At 36.8% G+C, this 17190-nt stretch overlaps 1 protein-coding gene across 1 annotated transcript; it reads right to left on the reverse strand.

The window, feature by feature from the left end:
* Positions 1–3202: 3202 nt before the first annotated feature.
* On the reverse strand, positions 3203–12339 carry LOC139131949 (uncharacterized). Its single transcript, XM_070698284.1, has 7 exons — positions 12202–12339; positions 10711–11164; positions 8677–9014; positions 7659–7991; positions 6979–7141; positions 4733–4829; positions 3203–4400 (listed from the first exon to the last, which is right to left on the reverse strand). Exons 4-7 carry the CDS (start codon positions 7686–7688, stop codon positions 3815–3817), a joined length of 876 nt encoding a protein of 291 aa, XP_070554385.1. The 5' UTR covers positions 7689–7991; positions 8677–9014; positions 10711–11164; positions 12202–12339; the 3' UTR covers positions 3203–3814.
* Positions 12340–17190: the final 4851 nt, after the last annotated feature.

Below are 17190 nucleotides of genomic sequence, written 5' to 3' on the forward strand. Positions count from 1 at the left end.
AAATAAGAATTAACAGTCCAAAATAGTAATGACGCACTTCCCTACTGACCTGAGTGCATGTGAAATACACAACCTGGCATCTGTAAATTAAATGTATACCAAGTGATCATTTTAAGTCACTTTTAACTGTTTTTAAGGGATATTCCAAAGAGTCCTGTGGAAATGATGAAAAACGCTTATCTGGTCTTGTGTTTGTAAAATCTCATGGCTGATAATTGTCATAGTATTCAAAGAAATTGAAAGTGAAGAAATTACTGTTTTTAATAGGCATATTTTCCTTGAAATACATGACCGTGTAAAGAATATATATGCTAAAAGTGTTTAAGAGTAAATTTCTTTTCAAAAAATAATTTAATCTGTGACCAAAGGATTTTTATTCTTTGAGTTTACAAATTCAAACATTGCAATTTGTTCATCTTGTGCAGTGCAAAATTTATAACATGACTGAAAAATAAAAAAAATTGGCAGAATTACAGTCTTTGTGATGTAAAATCATGGGTTGACATCACAATAATTGTTAATCTGTTCGAAGTACTTTCTATAATTTAAAAAGAAAAGTTCATGCAGAAACGGTAACATATATTGTCAGCAATGTAGTGTTAATTTTGACTTTACATCAAAATATGCCTTTGCTGGATACCAAATATGTAGGGCGAAATATTAAAATCAGCCGTGTTCAGCAAAATCCACACAACAGCATTGATCCTTTTCTAATTTGATTTGATTTGCTTATGTTATCCTTGTATGACAGTCAGTACAATATGGAACTTGAACACAACACAGTGAATAAGTATGCTGTAAATGAAATGGTGTGGCTGCAGCCACATGCAGCAATGGGAGTGCCTTTGTCTCTCACCCCTAATTTCCAACCTGTCCCATCCCTGAAAAAATAGTTTGGTCTTATATTTATAATGTTAATAATTTCTGTATTTGTTAAAATGTGCGCATCTCAAAAACTTTTGATCATAAACATTTTCATTGTTTTTTAAAGCTGACCAGTCAGTTAACCTGTTTATTTTGAATATTTGCGCATTTTTTCTCAGTATTTGACATTTTCAGAATAGCTTATTCAGTTTGTCATTTTCTAAAAGTTAAAATGCTCCTTTGTGTGGTCAAGCTTTCCACAAGCATCAAATGTTCATAGGAAGGTCTGCCTCTAGAGGGCGGGCATCATGAATAGTGTTTGTTAGTTTAACAATTCCTCCACATAAACTTCTGATTGTACTGTAAACATTGAACATGGCCGACGTCCGATTTTCCTGTCTAAAACTTTCACTCATTTTCGTTCATATGACTCTGAAACTCAAGGAAACGATTGGGAAGAAAGAGTTATCTTGAAATATTGAGGTACTCGCCGATATTTTGCAAAATTAAATGAAAAAAAAATGCAAGGAAAATGCCGACAGGCTTACACAATGACCGTTTTCAGACTCAGAGGCATATGATCATCTGCAGATTATGCAACAGGCCCATATCACGTGAGGCCATGAGGGGATATCCACGCAACTCAGTACCAAACACTAGCGCACAGAGGGTGAGCAAACACAAAGCGAGTACCCCTAACGTCAGCTCAGTAGTCTGTAATAGATCGTAGTCAACTAAGAACCTTGGAGAAAGGCTTACATGTAACACTGTGGCTATGCCGCTAAGTCCCTTTTGATTTTTGTAAGAGCTCAAAATCGTCTCCTACACCTCAACCTGAACCATGAACACCCCCACCAGTTTAAGATATGACCCATCACAATGGCATAACGTCAACGGATCTTGACAGACGGAAGTATTGACAGACGGAAGTAGTTGACACCAGCATACTGGTTTTCAACTCCAATACCTTCTCTGTCTATAAATAGACACGAGAAGGTAAAAACTACGGCTACCGTGCCTTTTCAGTCGCAGCACCTATTTTATGGAATGGTCTCCCTTTTAATGCTGACATAAAACAGATTTCAGCTATATCTAAGATCTATTATATAGAAATACATCGTCACATTTTAAATCATTTTAAATGTTGCATGGAAAGCAATTTTGCTTGCATACAAATGAAAAAAAAATCAAAAACAGAGTTCATCGAATTAATACCAATGCAACTTAATAGTATTGTTAAGAAACGTAAGATGTCTCTAGATTACAAACTGATCATACATGGGATAAATGATCTTCTTGAACCTAGACCTATAGTTTGAAAATATGAGTGAATTGTAAGTGAAAAAATCCACAGTTTGAAAAAATAAAAAATCTGATATATCAAATTCTACAGAATAGTTTCCTATGTAAATGGCTGGTCGTTGGACAGTTCCAGATAGGTATGACTTTATCATACGCATCAGTTAAAATAAATAATGAATGAGTTAAATTAAATGTTATAAAGGGTGTCTCAATATTATAAAACTTCTTTGGTTCTCGTCACGGAAGTAGTTTGACAGTCATATTACGTGACGAAGATGAGCAGTGATCATTTTGAATCGAACCGAACACCTTCTTTATCATATTTTATCTCTGAGAACGTGGAAGGACAGAATACTCTTAAAGATAGACATTGGAAATTTGAATTCAATACACTTGACTATATTAGTTTTACGTTTGGTTCCATAAAAATTTATCAACATCGAAACTGAAGTCTAAAACTTTTCCTAAAACTTACTACGATAAACTGTAAACACTAAAGAATAAAATCCAGAGGTCAAGGGCCAACTTGTGGCATAAGGCAATTTATCTAACCTTTACCGACATTAAGAAATCCAAAATGAAAGCTATGCAGATGTTAACTCTATTAACAAAAATTTAAATTGTTGACATGCTCAAAACAAACCAAAACAAAACCAGATGTAAACTGAATGTGCTCACGTGGTTTACAACAGGTTCATTAAATAGTAGTACCCTTCACAGAATAATCAGATATCTGTCATATTATTTTATGTAGTAGGTTTTATCAACTTTCGCACAGTACTCTCGGAGTTAAATGACTAACTACAAAATTTCATTTAATATGCAAATGAACCCTTAATTAATTTGACACTGCTAAGTGCTTCACACGACAATTAGACATTTATAGATCAATATCTGTAGCTGCTGTCACCAATTTGATTCCATAATTTTAGAGTTATAACACAAATTGCAAATTATATATATATATATATATATATATATATATATATATATATATATATATATATATATATATATATATATATATATAGTGCAAATGAATCCTTAAATTACTTCAAATAAATCAAATGCTTCTCAACACAGTCAGATATATGTCGGATCAGTATCTGCAGCAGATTTCATCAAATTTGGTGCAGTTGTATCGGAGCTATGTGACTAATTACAACACTTCATTCAATATGCAAATGAGCTGTTTCTTAACATGACACTGCTCAATGCTTCTCAGTAAAATTAGATATCTATCAGTTCAATATTTGTAGCAGGTATCATCAAATTCAGTGTGGGACTTTCGGAGTTATATCACTAATTACAAAAGTTTATTAAATAAGTGTGAACACGTGAGTTAAAAATAAACAAACAAAACACCAAGATGCTGTAAATTCCTTTAACTCCACAAGTCGCATAATGAGTTCCCATACATTCAATTTTCATTGTGAGCTGTTTACAATATTTATATAACTTGTATATTATGATTTATGTCACTTTGACTAATTTGATCATGCAAGGGCATGCTTTAGAGTTTGACGACTCAAGTCTTTACACCATATTGGCGGCTGACTCATAAACAATGTTATCGACATAGCCGTCATTTTGTGACGGTTTTGTGTCTGACATCGATTCGTACAGTACACTATCGACGAATCCTGTCTCATTGCTTCTTCCTTTCTTTTTTTGACTTATCAACTTGTGCATACATTTGTCCAACATCATCACTGTCTTCTAATCGCAACAGGCTCCTCCTCGGTACAGTCGGCACTTCTTCACTCTCTCTATCATCAACTGTAGCATCTTCAGTCTGCATATTGTCATACAAGTGTCCATCTGTCAGCCCAGCCTTGGATTCAGCCTCATTTTCAGGCCCAATCGTAACGTTCTCACTATTTCTTTTCTTAGGCATGTCTATCTGAGCATAGGAATCATCAAGCTCAGGTGTCTTGTCAATTGATTGTGGTCGCACGGGTTCCTTGTTATTGACCAGACCAAGTAACTCATAATCTGTCGGGAACTCTTTCATCATGGTCATTTCTTCTAGTTTGTGCTGTTCACCGCCGATCGACTCGCGACTATGCGAAATGGATTTTGGATTGTCAGTTTCATTTATAAATGCCGTATTTGCGTCCGATTCGAGCGCGTTGGGTTTCATGTCGGGATCTCCGCTTTCAGGAGATCCACTTGTGCTAATTAAATCTGGTATAGATGCCAGCTTGTGTTCCTCAGGTTTCTGTTTCTTCGTTCTGGAATAAGTCAGAGAAGTGTGATGTAAGCCATTTTGATCTTTTCGATTACGGAATATAAATGGTTATACAATGACAATTATCGCAGAACATGCCATTATTCACAGTGTTGTATCTTGCAAATTCTGAGCAATATACAAAATCATGAGTACTAACGGAAAACAATTTTGGTTTAAAGTTAACATTGGCAATCATTTTATCGCTACTGGTAGAAATTGTAATTTGTAGTGATGACATACTAGTCCGACAGATTCCCAGTCGTCATTTTCGTTACTAATAGCTGAATTTGACATCGATAATAAAATCAAAGCGATAACAGAAAGTAACCTCACCTTCGTTTCCTCCGCACCAATACCACGATAACAACAATCAGAACGAGTGCCAGCAAAATGAACATCCCGCCACCGATACCAATGTACATGTACATATCTGAAACGATGCAATTTGACCGTATAATCATGATGAAATTTGCTAGTGTAGTTCGTGGTTGCCGTTAAACTACTTTTCCTTCATGCATATTACAAAAGCTAGAAGTATTTCAAGTAGAGCAGTAGATATCTACTGAGATAACCAAAGATAAAATAAAACTTTTGGATCAGTCTTTAGAGTGACAAAATAGCGCATCTAGTGTTTGCTTGAAGTGAGTATATACCAAAGGTAGCCACATACAACTAGTGGAGCATCATTGTGACTAACCTGTCCAACTTACATTTCTTTAAAATGGAATAATCAAGAAATATCAATTGATAGTGTTTTACACCCGTGTATTGTCTACTCACAGTTGCGTTTATGATATTTCGAAACAATGGAAAAGAAGGCAGGCACCATAAGCTAGGCTCGCTTTCACCAATAAAGTCCTACCAGCATTACTTGCTGAACAGTAAGTAACCTCTGCATGATCATGACCGATGACACTAATAGACTTCAGTAGAATGCTCAACTAGTAGACTTAAATGAGTTTTTGACCGCAGGCCTGGTACTCTTTCAATTTGTTTTGAGGAGAAAAATTATACGGGAGGCGACCGCTGCTTTAATGCTGATATGAAAAATGGCTCGAGTAATTGATTTCATAAGATTAAATATTGTACGTAATCTTTTCCATCGATTTTTACTCGACTTCTTGTTCTGTCATCATGTGAACTGTTCACGGTAATAAATCTTCTTATTTTAGGTTTTCTACTTTACTTGAAAATGAGCGTCCTAGAGTATAATACATTTTCAAAATGTCATCCTGTTTGACGAATTAGCTACAAGAATATAATTACCATCACGCTCTATTTAAGGGTTTTACCCGGCGATAAGTCATTTGCTATGATTATACCGGGCCTTTGCAAGATACAAAAGGGTTTTTGTGAGTTTAATCTCTATATTTTGTGGGTTTTTATGTACTCACATTTTGATAATGTAAGGCGGGAACAACTTGGGACACATATACTGCCTTCACACAATGGCAAAATTAGTTACTTTTATACTTTTACTGAATGCTCCGTTGCAACTTGCTTCTACTAATCTTTAAGGCCCTGATACCGCTTTTGCGGCCCGAGGTCGTACGGCGGAAGGGCCCGAGCGTGCGAGAGCCCGTTCGCAGTACGACCAAGGGCCGCAAAAGCCGTATCAGGGCCGTGAAGGTTTTATCATATACCTTATGGAATGATAAATATGTAGTTTACACAATATTCAACATTATTTAGGAGATAAAAATGCATGCGATATCATAAATTCATCGCCACTTGTGTCAGTTTCAAAGATACGATGGCTGCTTCCCGTCGCGGATTGACATACATAATGACGGCATTTCTTTACCTGCAGAATTCTAGAACGTGCAAAGCAACATGCGTACTATTACGTGACCTACAGAGATCAAGGCTGAAATCGAGGTGTAAGAAGGACAAAAGCGTGTCGTCAGTTTCTTGTAATTTATACTAAACAGGCAGGCACTTAGTATACTAGGTAAAATTTAGATATAAAAGCCGACATCACCGGCGCGGCTCCACTGTCGCCACGCGCAACTACGATCTGAGCGAGCAGACGTTTTCCTAATCTTGCGCTGGCTTTGTGTACGAATGGAGCGTTTGAGGATAGCAACGCGCGTAGTAACCAGAATCGCGATTACCCATATTTGGGCACCGGGCCGGGCCGTGATTCTTTAATAAATATGCACAGATCTGAGGGCGCTTTCTCCCATAGCTTTCCACATGCACGTGAATGTAGGTATATGATAATGTCTGTTATTAACACGATCCCTTTTATTCGAGCTCTGGACAAAATGTATCATTGTATATAAAATGTATACAGTCAATCATTGTGTTGATCATTAATCAAATACGACAAAGGCCTTAATTACGAAAAAGGCGGCAAGAATTTTTGGCAAATCATGATAATATGTCCTATATTGCTTGACTTTAGCAAATAATTAGTATAAAACAGTACACACCAAACTGCAAAATCAAAGGAAATATATTGTAGCCCTTAATTTTGAATGTTATTGTTAGCTACCTATTGAAGTTAGATGGATATTTTGTGTTTGGGTGCATGCCTTAACCAGACGTACTCATAAAGTGAATTTAACTTGACATACCCTTTAGATGAGACGTTGCGTTATCGCCGTTAGCCGTTTCCGGGGAAGTTGCTGACTCTGTCGACTTCGAAATCAGAGTCACCTGTTTTGATGTATCGCCATTTCCAGTTGACCTTTCACTGTAGATGGTTGCATAATAGAAATGATAGCTGGGGAAAAATATCTGAAATAATTTTACCTTGTGATGATTCAGGAAGGTGAGATTTCATTTTGTGAATAAATACAACTCACTGAGCATTGATATCGGACGAACTAAATGTGCTCGAAAAGACGATATAGTTTGAACTTTGATTCTTAGATTAAAGTGATAAATGAAAATTGCATCTGTAAAATGCGTCTGAGAACGTAACTGGTTGGAAAGGAATAACTAGTAAACTCCTGTATTTCTGACGTTTGAAAAATAGAGATTAATAAATGAAACACTAACTTTATCATCACCGTTCACAAGATCTTTTTGACTTAAAAATTGGAATTTGTCCAAATGAACGATGTCAAGAGGTGAAAATTGGATGATGACAGCTTAAATGACCAGGCTTATACAAATGTCAATAGCAAAATCGAACCCTACAGAGAGTAAAATAATAAAAGAAACTTAAAACAATTCTACGGCTGTCTTGGCCCTACCTGAACCACTACTCCCACAAACAAATTAGGTAGTCACAATGTTCAATTGCACTTACCTTCATACTGTAATGCAAAGCCAAGATCATTGCCTACATCGTCGGTGATCATCTCAATACGAAGAGTATTTGATGAACTGTACACTGGCTGTGGTAGTGAATAACCAGTAAAAGTACTGATAGTAGAGTTATGGTCTTCTATCCCATCCTTCACAATCACCATGTCATTGTCTTGTAATCTCAGCATAAGAGTGGTTAGCTTTACTATGTGTCCAGGATCCACTGTTATTGTCCAAGTACACGATTGTTCGTTGGTATAGTTACCGGGGAAATTTGGTGAATATATGTATCCACTGGAATCAGTGTAGTCACCGCCACAGGCACCGAAAGACGCTAGGAAAGACAAACAGTCTGATCATGATCTTTTCACAAAAGCCGCTGTATCAAAAGTATTCGCTTAAATGAGTATACTTGCAAAAATGGTTTACAGCCTATCATGTTTGATCAAATGGTATGGTACCAATTTGTTGATCTAGAGATATTTTTTTTTTTAATTTGAAAGAATAGTTTCGCTTTTTGCTTTATTTTGTTGAGTGGTTGATGAAACCGATATACATTCGGAACACGGGCAAGTCGTTAAAAAGGAGAATAATTTTGGGCGATGAACAAATTTTAAGTGACTTTTCCATCTAAACAAATACACACATGAAACTACATCAACACTGAATATCTACTTCAAAGAACATTTAGTCTTTTTCCTTGACTCTTGAAAGAGCCATGAACGTATGAAGGTAACGTTATGTAAAGGTCTGACAATTAGGGTAGCTACGTTTCGTAAAATGAAATTCATTGCGGTAAGAACGTCAAATAACTCGTTGTTATTTGATATTTTGTCTTTCTTGTATTTTCTGCGTCATGACTTTTTCATACTGCTACCACTACACTAAAGCGTAAATGCACAACAAAGCATGTTATGGATCGCTACGTATATACTCTCTAGTCACCGTAACATAAAGATGGAAGAATGTAATTCCTGATATGTATAGTTGTTTGCAATACTTTTATAAACTTAGCCTACTGTCATAAACATCAAATTGCCAATCTGCTCCGCAGCCTTGTATGTATGGCGACGTTCCATGATCACCAGGACACTGCTGTGTGTTGTATTGCACAGCCTGTGTGTCAGGCAGTATTGGTAATCCTGGAATAGCCTCTCCATAACGCCAGTAATCAACAGAGTCATCACCACAGTGACATTCGTCTTCACTTGCCAGAACCGCAATTGTCTTTTCTAGATCCCGACATGCTCCGATGCATCTTTGTATTGTGACGTCATTCTTAGGTATTGACGATGGCATCGTCGTTGGAAATAGCCTTATCCTTAGCTCTCCTTATATCGACCATAAAAGCCCGGATCTGAAAGGAAATGATGATAACTTGTTAAAAAAGCCAACATTTATCAAACTAAGGAGAGCAAAACTGTATCCATGAGATGTTTCAGTAATTCTTCTACATTAAAACCAGCATGATTAGCTTTGTTCATAGAATGGGTACTTTCCGAATATAAATAGGAGCAATGTAATGGTAACTTAAAATATGCAAAAGACTGATGAGGTGACAGCCCTGAAACATACTCCCGAAAAAAACTCAACTTCAACCATGTTGTTTTGATCAAAAATATCCTATGCACGCTTTGAATTATACAAGTTTTACCTTTATGAAGAGATAATAACCCGAGAGCGATTATTCAATTTTTTGACATTGGCGGCTGGCAAGCTTGGCGAGAAACTACTGTTGCCTATTTGAAAGCTGTCACTCGAGTGCATGTCAAATAATGAACTTGTCAGGCTTCTTTTTATTTAAGCATTCGAATTTGGTTTGCTATAAGTGGTATACGATGTAAAATAGTCTTTTTTCATAAAAGTCTACTCTTTCTGCCTTGTGAAAAAGCAGACGGAAGTTAAACGGTATATCTAAAGAAAAAAAACTTACATCGTATCGAAGCTCTAGCTTTCGAAAGTTAACACAGTGTTAAAGGGAGGTAACACAAATAATGTTCTATAATGTTTTGTTTCATAATTTCCCTTTTTTAACGTCTGTGTCCAGCGACTCAAATAAGCTAAACTTGTACTGCTATTTTCTGTCACCTCTTTGCGCTTGGGTACGATATTTGCGACTTTGCGATTCAACGAACCAGGCTTCAATTGCCCACAGCGCGAGACAATATCTGTGCTCTACCGATTCACCTCTAACAGGTAGAATAGTGGAAATCTGGATGCTGGATTAACTATGGTGGCAATCTGTTGTCACCTATGTATCATCGGCGATGCGACAATTCAAACATTAAACCTGACGTAACGTTGGCCTCGGAGAACCAAATAATCTAAGAATCGGGAATTGAGTCCTCTGCCTTTAGGTACACTCATGGTATATGCATAACTGCGTTTAGGGGGCATAGAGTAGAATCTATTTCAATTATCATGCGCAAATTTGCACTTAATATATTCCATGTCCACGCCTGGTTCGTGTACACCGTATATAATCATAGTACCCATGGTCAATCACCATGACCGCTCGGATTTTGTATTGCAATCTTTGTTGTTCAAACAAACGCCAGTCAGCAATATAAGCTAACAATAACCCATTTCAGTAATTTATTGTATTTGGAGGATGCTTAAATTTAAACTGCATGTCGTTGTTGCTGTTGTCGGTGCACTCTGAACTTTTGGGGGAGGTCGGTTTAATGTCGGGCGCAATGGGTTTTGTTCGCCAATCACATGTTTCAGTTATCTAGGCACCCCTAGGTAATAATATATATACTTATCAATTAGACGTGGGATATGAGCGATCTAAAGCTTATTGCTTCAAATGCAATGATGTGATCAAAGTGGGTTAATCCTTTAGGAATCCCTTATCTTAAGTTGAATATCCAGATATGTCACCCGTTTGGTCGACATGGACACGATACAGTCTTAAACCTAGTAAAATGTACATGTAGACCCTTGAGGTCCTTAAGCAAACATATGAATGCATAATCTATAAACACTGTCAGATAATAATTTCATCGCTAATGAAACTATCGCTGAAGCTTGTGGATGCTGTGTATACTCACAGTAACACGTGATTCCAACATGGTAAGGCCAAAGTAATTAAATTCTTTGTTTTGCGTCCCCACCCGCGTAGGTTTTTACGGTTTTCATGAAAAACACACACAATGTATTTGAATAGGAAATTTTAGGACATGACCGCTTAGCTTTTCTGAACTAAAATTTTGTTACAATTTTTATTTGCTGCAATCAAATTACAGTTTGTTAATTTTCTTGTGTGTGTTTTTCAGCCGCTTAGACGCGTACCTTTTCCCATTCAGAGTGGACGCAAAACAAAGAATTTAATTACTTTGGCCTAATTGTCATTACACTGACAATCATGTCCGTTGTTGTCCCAATCTATGGTACAGTCTTCTAACGATTCTGACATGATAGGACATGTGACGTCACAAACAGAAGACTGCAGATCACTTCTACCAAATTCACTGTTGGACCATTCCCACATTACAGTGACATAACCTGGGACATAGGGACAGGAATTGTCAATGTGTAGGTAAGGTACCAAAATAAGGTGATAATGATAAAACAATTCTAACAGACACCCCATATATCTTTTGAAGTTTTTCCACAACTTCATAATTTTGGAGTTGCAACTCAAAGTCAAATACAGCAGCCGCAAATATAGGCCTACCCGTCAATGCCTGAATAAATCCCCATCAATAAATGAATAAATCCCTCTTCACAAAGAATTGAAATAGCAACGTTTCCAAAACAATATGGCTAAATAACGTGAGTCCAAATCCAAAATCCAAAATATTTCGCCTAAGGTCGGAAGGCAACTTTTAATTTTGGATAGTAAAATGTAAAAAGATACAGCTAACGGGGATTTTAGAGACAAGATTATAGTGATAAAATCGATAGTTCCTGCAATAGCCAAAAGTACATACAAACGTTTTACGATGAATAATGACAATGGTAGACAAAATGTAATTTTATTTTAGTTGTTGTGCAAAAGCCGTTGACGGGCATTATATTAGCATGCCCTGTCCGTGGCATTTTAATTGGTCGAGCTGAACCATGTTACAGACCACAAATACGCAATAATGGTTTGTTTATGTGGCCGTGAATACGAATAATATCGTAAACATCGTAACATTTCAGCTGAAACGTAAATCTTAATTTGTACAAAAATCGTAATCAATTACAAACTAGAATGGAACAATTGTGGGCCAAGTTTAGACATTTTCTTGAAAAAATCTCCGAATTTGCAAATTTTTTACAGCGCGCACTACTCACTGACAAGTTCTTGGGGGCCGTTGTCGTTCGCGTGGGAAATTTTCGTAAATTTTGACGGTTTTGGGGTTCTTTGATAATATAGTGGAAATAACAAGCGTTTATTTATGGGCGCGGGCTCGAGGGAAGCCAAAATTCATTCATTTATTTATTTATTTATTTATTTATTTATTTATTTATTTATTTATTTATTTATTTATTTATTTATTTATGTATTCATTTATTTATTCATTTATTTAGCAGAATATAAGAGTATAATATACCTCGTTGTTTACACACAGCCCTTGCTACTGTCAGATTCCATCCTGCAGCAGTTCCACACATATATCTCCATGAGTTCTCTCCATCTCGTCTGACTTCAACTCTTCCTTCGAATGGTGTCCGACCACCACTGAGTCGCACCTCAACTGATAAGAAAGTAAAAGTATTAGTGAGTTTTCATCTCAGAAAAGTACGTCTGATGTTATATTTACGACGTGTAAAGACTTGATTGACTCTAAATCAAACAGTTGAACCCAGATGATTATAGCAAACCCAATAGAACATTTTAAGGTTCTAATAAGCAGTAAATATAGTGCGTTTCTCGTTCAAAATGCTATAGATACCATACAAGTGATGGAAATAAATTACGCACTTCATTAATTTAAGTTTGCTGTTTTTAATACTGCAAATTTCAACGATTCCGGTGACGTTGTGACAAGAAACAGGCTTTAAACATACAGAAGCAAATTTGAAACAGGGATATAAAGGCAAAATACACATGCATGTGCGATTCAGAATTTATAAGGGCAAACAGCGACAATAAAGGAGTTGACTACAACGCAGCTTGATGGTTGATGCCACCTTCACATGTTTATAAATATTGTAGACAAAATGTTTTATTCTCTACCCGTTTCAGTGACAAATAATAATATATATTGTCAGGTTTCTTTCGATTTTCATCTCTTAGTTTTACGACATCAAGCTCAGAGTAATATCAACTTCAGAGAATTCCTAACAAAATGAGCAATTACAATACTACTTTTGTATGTAACTTCTCTTCGTATTTTTGTTCCTGTAATTTGCATTATACTGCCGAGTGTCTGATAAAGCCGGATGTCGATTTTTACTGACAATCGTCTTTTTCTTAGTTTGATGTACACCATTATACCATTATTATAATGACACTAATGTAGCAATGGTAATTCCAAACCTCTGAAGCTCATAATTATGAAGCTCGACTACTAGTGTATGCATGCGTGAAATCCATCCAAAACTGAACAGCATTATAGTATTCATGTTTGCGATACGCCTTACTGTTCAAAAAATATGTTCTTTCCATTTTTTTCCAGATTGCACATCTTTGCCTGTGCCATTTATGCAAAAATCTAAATAAATCTGCACACGTTCTTTTCTACGGTTTGCTGCGAGCAGGCTTTCGTAACAGCTGTACGGTTACAGTGGCATGGGGTTTCTGATCATCTTCGAAGGTCCTGAATTATTTTTACGTGGCCCATAATTGTAATTTTACTAATTTCAGACGGATTTTATCGTTTTAATATTATCAGTTACAGATCATTTAAGTTCCATGGACACTAAACATATATTGGGTCTCTTAACATCGATCACTATTATATATTTCGTATAAACTATATTTGAAAAATCTCTAATGTCTGCCAAGTTTTGGAACGGCTCGCAAACAATGTTAGTTGTACTGACTTGTGTGCTTGTTACCGTTTTCGTCAAACAGGATACAACGCCGCCGCATTGGCGAGTAAAGTAGTCGAATAATAAAGTAGAGCGGGTCCAAAAAATTAACTTATTGTAACTTTATGGATGTTAAACGTGTTCCTTTCCTTACTTGCTTTACAAAACTTCATTCATCGTGGCATAAACGTTTGCCTATTACGTCGATCTTGCAACTGCCTGACATTATGTCAAACTAAAATATTGATAACCCTTCTCAACCATATATTCTAATGACGCAATAAAATTTACGGAAACCAAGTATTTAAACGTTATCACAGACTGGACATGGTCCGTTACTCTCAGCTTAAATCTGCATTAGCTGTAACGCTATATGTACTTTCGATTTTATTTTTTATTGTACAATGCAATTTCTCTTTCTACTCCAAAGCCATTCCAAAATGCTTAGAGTTCAACTTGTCGACTCAGCATGTATATAGATAATTTCTGCCGTTATTGTTAACAACTGCATTTTTGTCAGGACAGGATTTTATTTTCAACACTAGGAATGTATGTTAAACACACTGAGTTACGTTCGTAAGGCTGATACTTATCATTTGAACACAATCCAAATAGACGAAGAACAAAATGATCCCATTTTCCAGAACAAAATTATTATCAAAACTTAACTATATTCTTCCTCTAATGGAGTAATGTCTATAACCTACCCCTGTGTCTAGTACCAGATCCGTCTCTATGTCTAACTTTCCTCAGTTGTCGCCAGACCCCTTCCCCCATAGTATTTCTATGAAATCGACTATCAACCAATTTTTAGCACGGGTGACGTAGTCAGCAGGGCTATAGTTGTGGTGTCGAATTCCGTAGAGTAGGCTGTCTGTCTGTGTGGATGGATGGATGGATGTAGACATTTAGTGTCTGTAAACCGTTTAAACTGACAAACCGCTGAACATTTGGCATCGAAAGTTTGTGACAGTCTAACTTGGTACATGAAGATGGGGATTTGTTCAAATGAAGTTGATTGGAGGATTCCATCGAGAGTCATTGATTTTATTTTCCATATTTTTCTAGGGTTTTCAGATCACGTGACTTAGTGTTTGATTGGGGGGGGGGGGGGGTTGACCGTGAACAGTCTCCATGCATAGCTTCATATAGTACACGGTTGAGAATTGAATATATTTAATTCAGTGTAAATAAACATGAATTTACCAAATCGTTCTGTTCTTGTTATTTTTCGTTAAATTTAATATTGGTTATGAGGTTGTAAGACGAGAGCGAAAAGCATGTTTAGCCGCGATCGACAGCGCGGACGTATACATGATGATGCACATTATTGTTTCTGATGAAGGCCAAGGCGGTTTGGCACCTGACCAGTGTTCCCGCTAAGGCTTATTTGCGCCCTAAGTGTTCAGTGTCTCCAATTGCTCTCGCAGTGAAATTTCATGTTTTGCCACAGGGCCTCATAAGTGCCTATTTAAGTCAATATTACAGCGTTTTTCTTTCTTTTTCAATGTTCAAATAATCCAGCTGAAGAGCACAACACTTGTGTAGCTGTCTTTTGTGTAGCGTGTATTGGCATGTATAGTGCGTCCTCGTAAATGTGACCTTTAGTTCCGTGACCTCTAGGCCCGGCTCTAGCCATGCCTACTTCCTGCCCTGCCCTCGGGAAATATTAGTACAGTAAACACAGCGACGTCTGTACGCATGGCTAGTAGGCATGGCCAAGGATTGGCTAGAGGTCACGGAACTAAAGGTCGTATTTAAATATGATCACATTCCCCATCGAGGGCGCACTATACATGTCAATACAAGCTACACAAAAGACAGCAACACAAGTTTTGTGCTCTTCAGCTGCATGGTTTATTTGTAACATTGAAAAAGAAAGAAAAACGCTGTAATATTGACTTAAATAGCCACTTACGAGCCCCTGTGGTTTTGCGCAACTTTAGCTGGTTTAGTGTCAGTCATTTCGATTGGTATTATAGCCATGACGGAGTCAGCTTGGACTCTCTGTTGTGCGGCGCAACAGAGTAAACGCATTCACTGACGTTTTTTCAGACAGAATACCCAAACTAAACGCCATCAAACAATCGTACAAGTCAAACAAAAGATTCAATTTGTATCCTTTTTGTAACAAATAATTACGTGTGCAGAATTTCTCTACAGGGATTAATTGGAATCACACTGAAAACATTCATCATCCAGCGAGATACAGCAAAAAACAGGATGGTTGAACAGTCTCATATACGTTACGTTTACTTTTTATACGTGGCACACAAGTTTTGTAGATAACATTGTAGATAAAAAGAACTGACTCATTTGAGTGTCTGGATAGAACACACAAGGGAATAGCTAAATTAGTTATTGAGTTGATAGTAGAGACTCTGGCTAAACAAACCATAATACAACGTATACGTACTGGTGCCAATCTGTCTAGACACACAAGGATAAACAGTGGAGTGGAGTGTTACATTATTAGTATTTCACTCAAATGAGTCGGTTCTTTTTATCTACAATGTATCTACAAACTTGTGTGGGACGTACAAAAAAGTAAACGTAATGTATATGAGACTGTCCAACCATCCTGTTTTTTGCTGTATACATGTGTACTGCAGACCCGGACTGCAGACTGAGAAAAACCGCAACCGTCTTTCTAGGGTTACCTGGTTCGTTCTCAGGAAAAGGACCTATTTCCCTGGAAAAAACTACATGATCAAATAGCCAACTTTGCGATAAAAGCCGAGGCAATCACTAGGCGTAATTTCCATTAACTCGCGAAGGACAGCATATTGTTTATTGTCCCCAAACAAATGCCTGAATATCGGTCTTTTACATGGTGTCTTTAAGGGGTAGACCCACCTTCCTTGAGTGATTTTGGTCATTTTTTGTTTTATGGTAAATTTTGAATCTGTCTAACATGGCCTTTGAGTGGACGATAAGTTTGAAACCATAACATACTCGGAAATGAGTTAAATTTAAAAAAAAAATGAACATTGTAGTCAGTTCGCGTGCCGTGTTTTTCTTATGTCTTAACGGTTTCCAGATTAGTCAAGGCTATCTCAAGAGCGTAAGTAGATTACGTTAATTCCATCCGGAGGAGTGCGCATGCGTCAGTCTTCTTCCAAGCTGTCGGCAGGAAGTACCGTACTAGTATGTCGTGGCTACTAAACATGCTGAAGGTAGCCGGCCGTCGATTGCAAAAGCATGGTCCACAAAAGCGAAATATCAAGCATATGGCCGGGAATGAGAGAACAGTTAAAATTGTCAGCGTTACAGTCTATGGGGTGAGAACACCGCCAAAATTATCTTGAAAAACTTATTTAAACTTATCTCATTATTATTATTCCATTGTTTGGTGATTTAATGATAATTATATCAGTATTTGGCCATTATTTGGCAATTATTGATCATTATATGGATATTATTTTGACATGATTATGAACTTATTTGGTAATTCGGTTGTTTTGACATTATTCAGCATTGATGTCTTGATTTGGAACTTATTTCATCTTATTATGCCATTATTTGGTGATTTGGTCATTTTTATGTCATTATTTGGTCTTTCTTAT

Source organism: Ptychodera flava, chromosome 1, assembly GCF_041260155.1.
Source record: "Ptychodera flava strain L36383 chromosome 1, AS_Pfla_20210202, whole genome shotgun sequence".
Taxonomy (NCBI): Eukaryota; Metazoa; Hemichordata; class Enteropneusta; family Ptychoderidae; genus Ptychodera; species Ptychodera flava.

Bases quoted from the DNA above. Each gene is read 5' to 3' on its own strand.
- LOC139131949 (XM_070698284.1), bottom strand. From the start codon at position 7,688: ATGATCTTGGCTTTGCATTACAGTATGAAG. The intron at 7,142-7,658 runs GTAAGTGCAATT...AAATTATTTCAG, and splicing joins CTTTGCATTACAGTATGAAG to ATATTTTTCCCCAGCTATCA. The intron at 4,830-6,978 runs GTATGTCAAGTT...GCATCGTTTCAG, and splicing joins CGCAACGTCTCATCTAAAGG to ATATGTACATGTACATTGGT.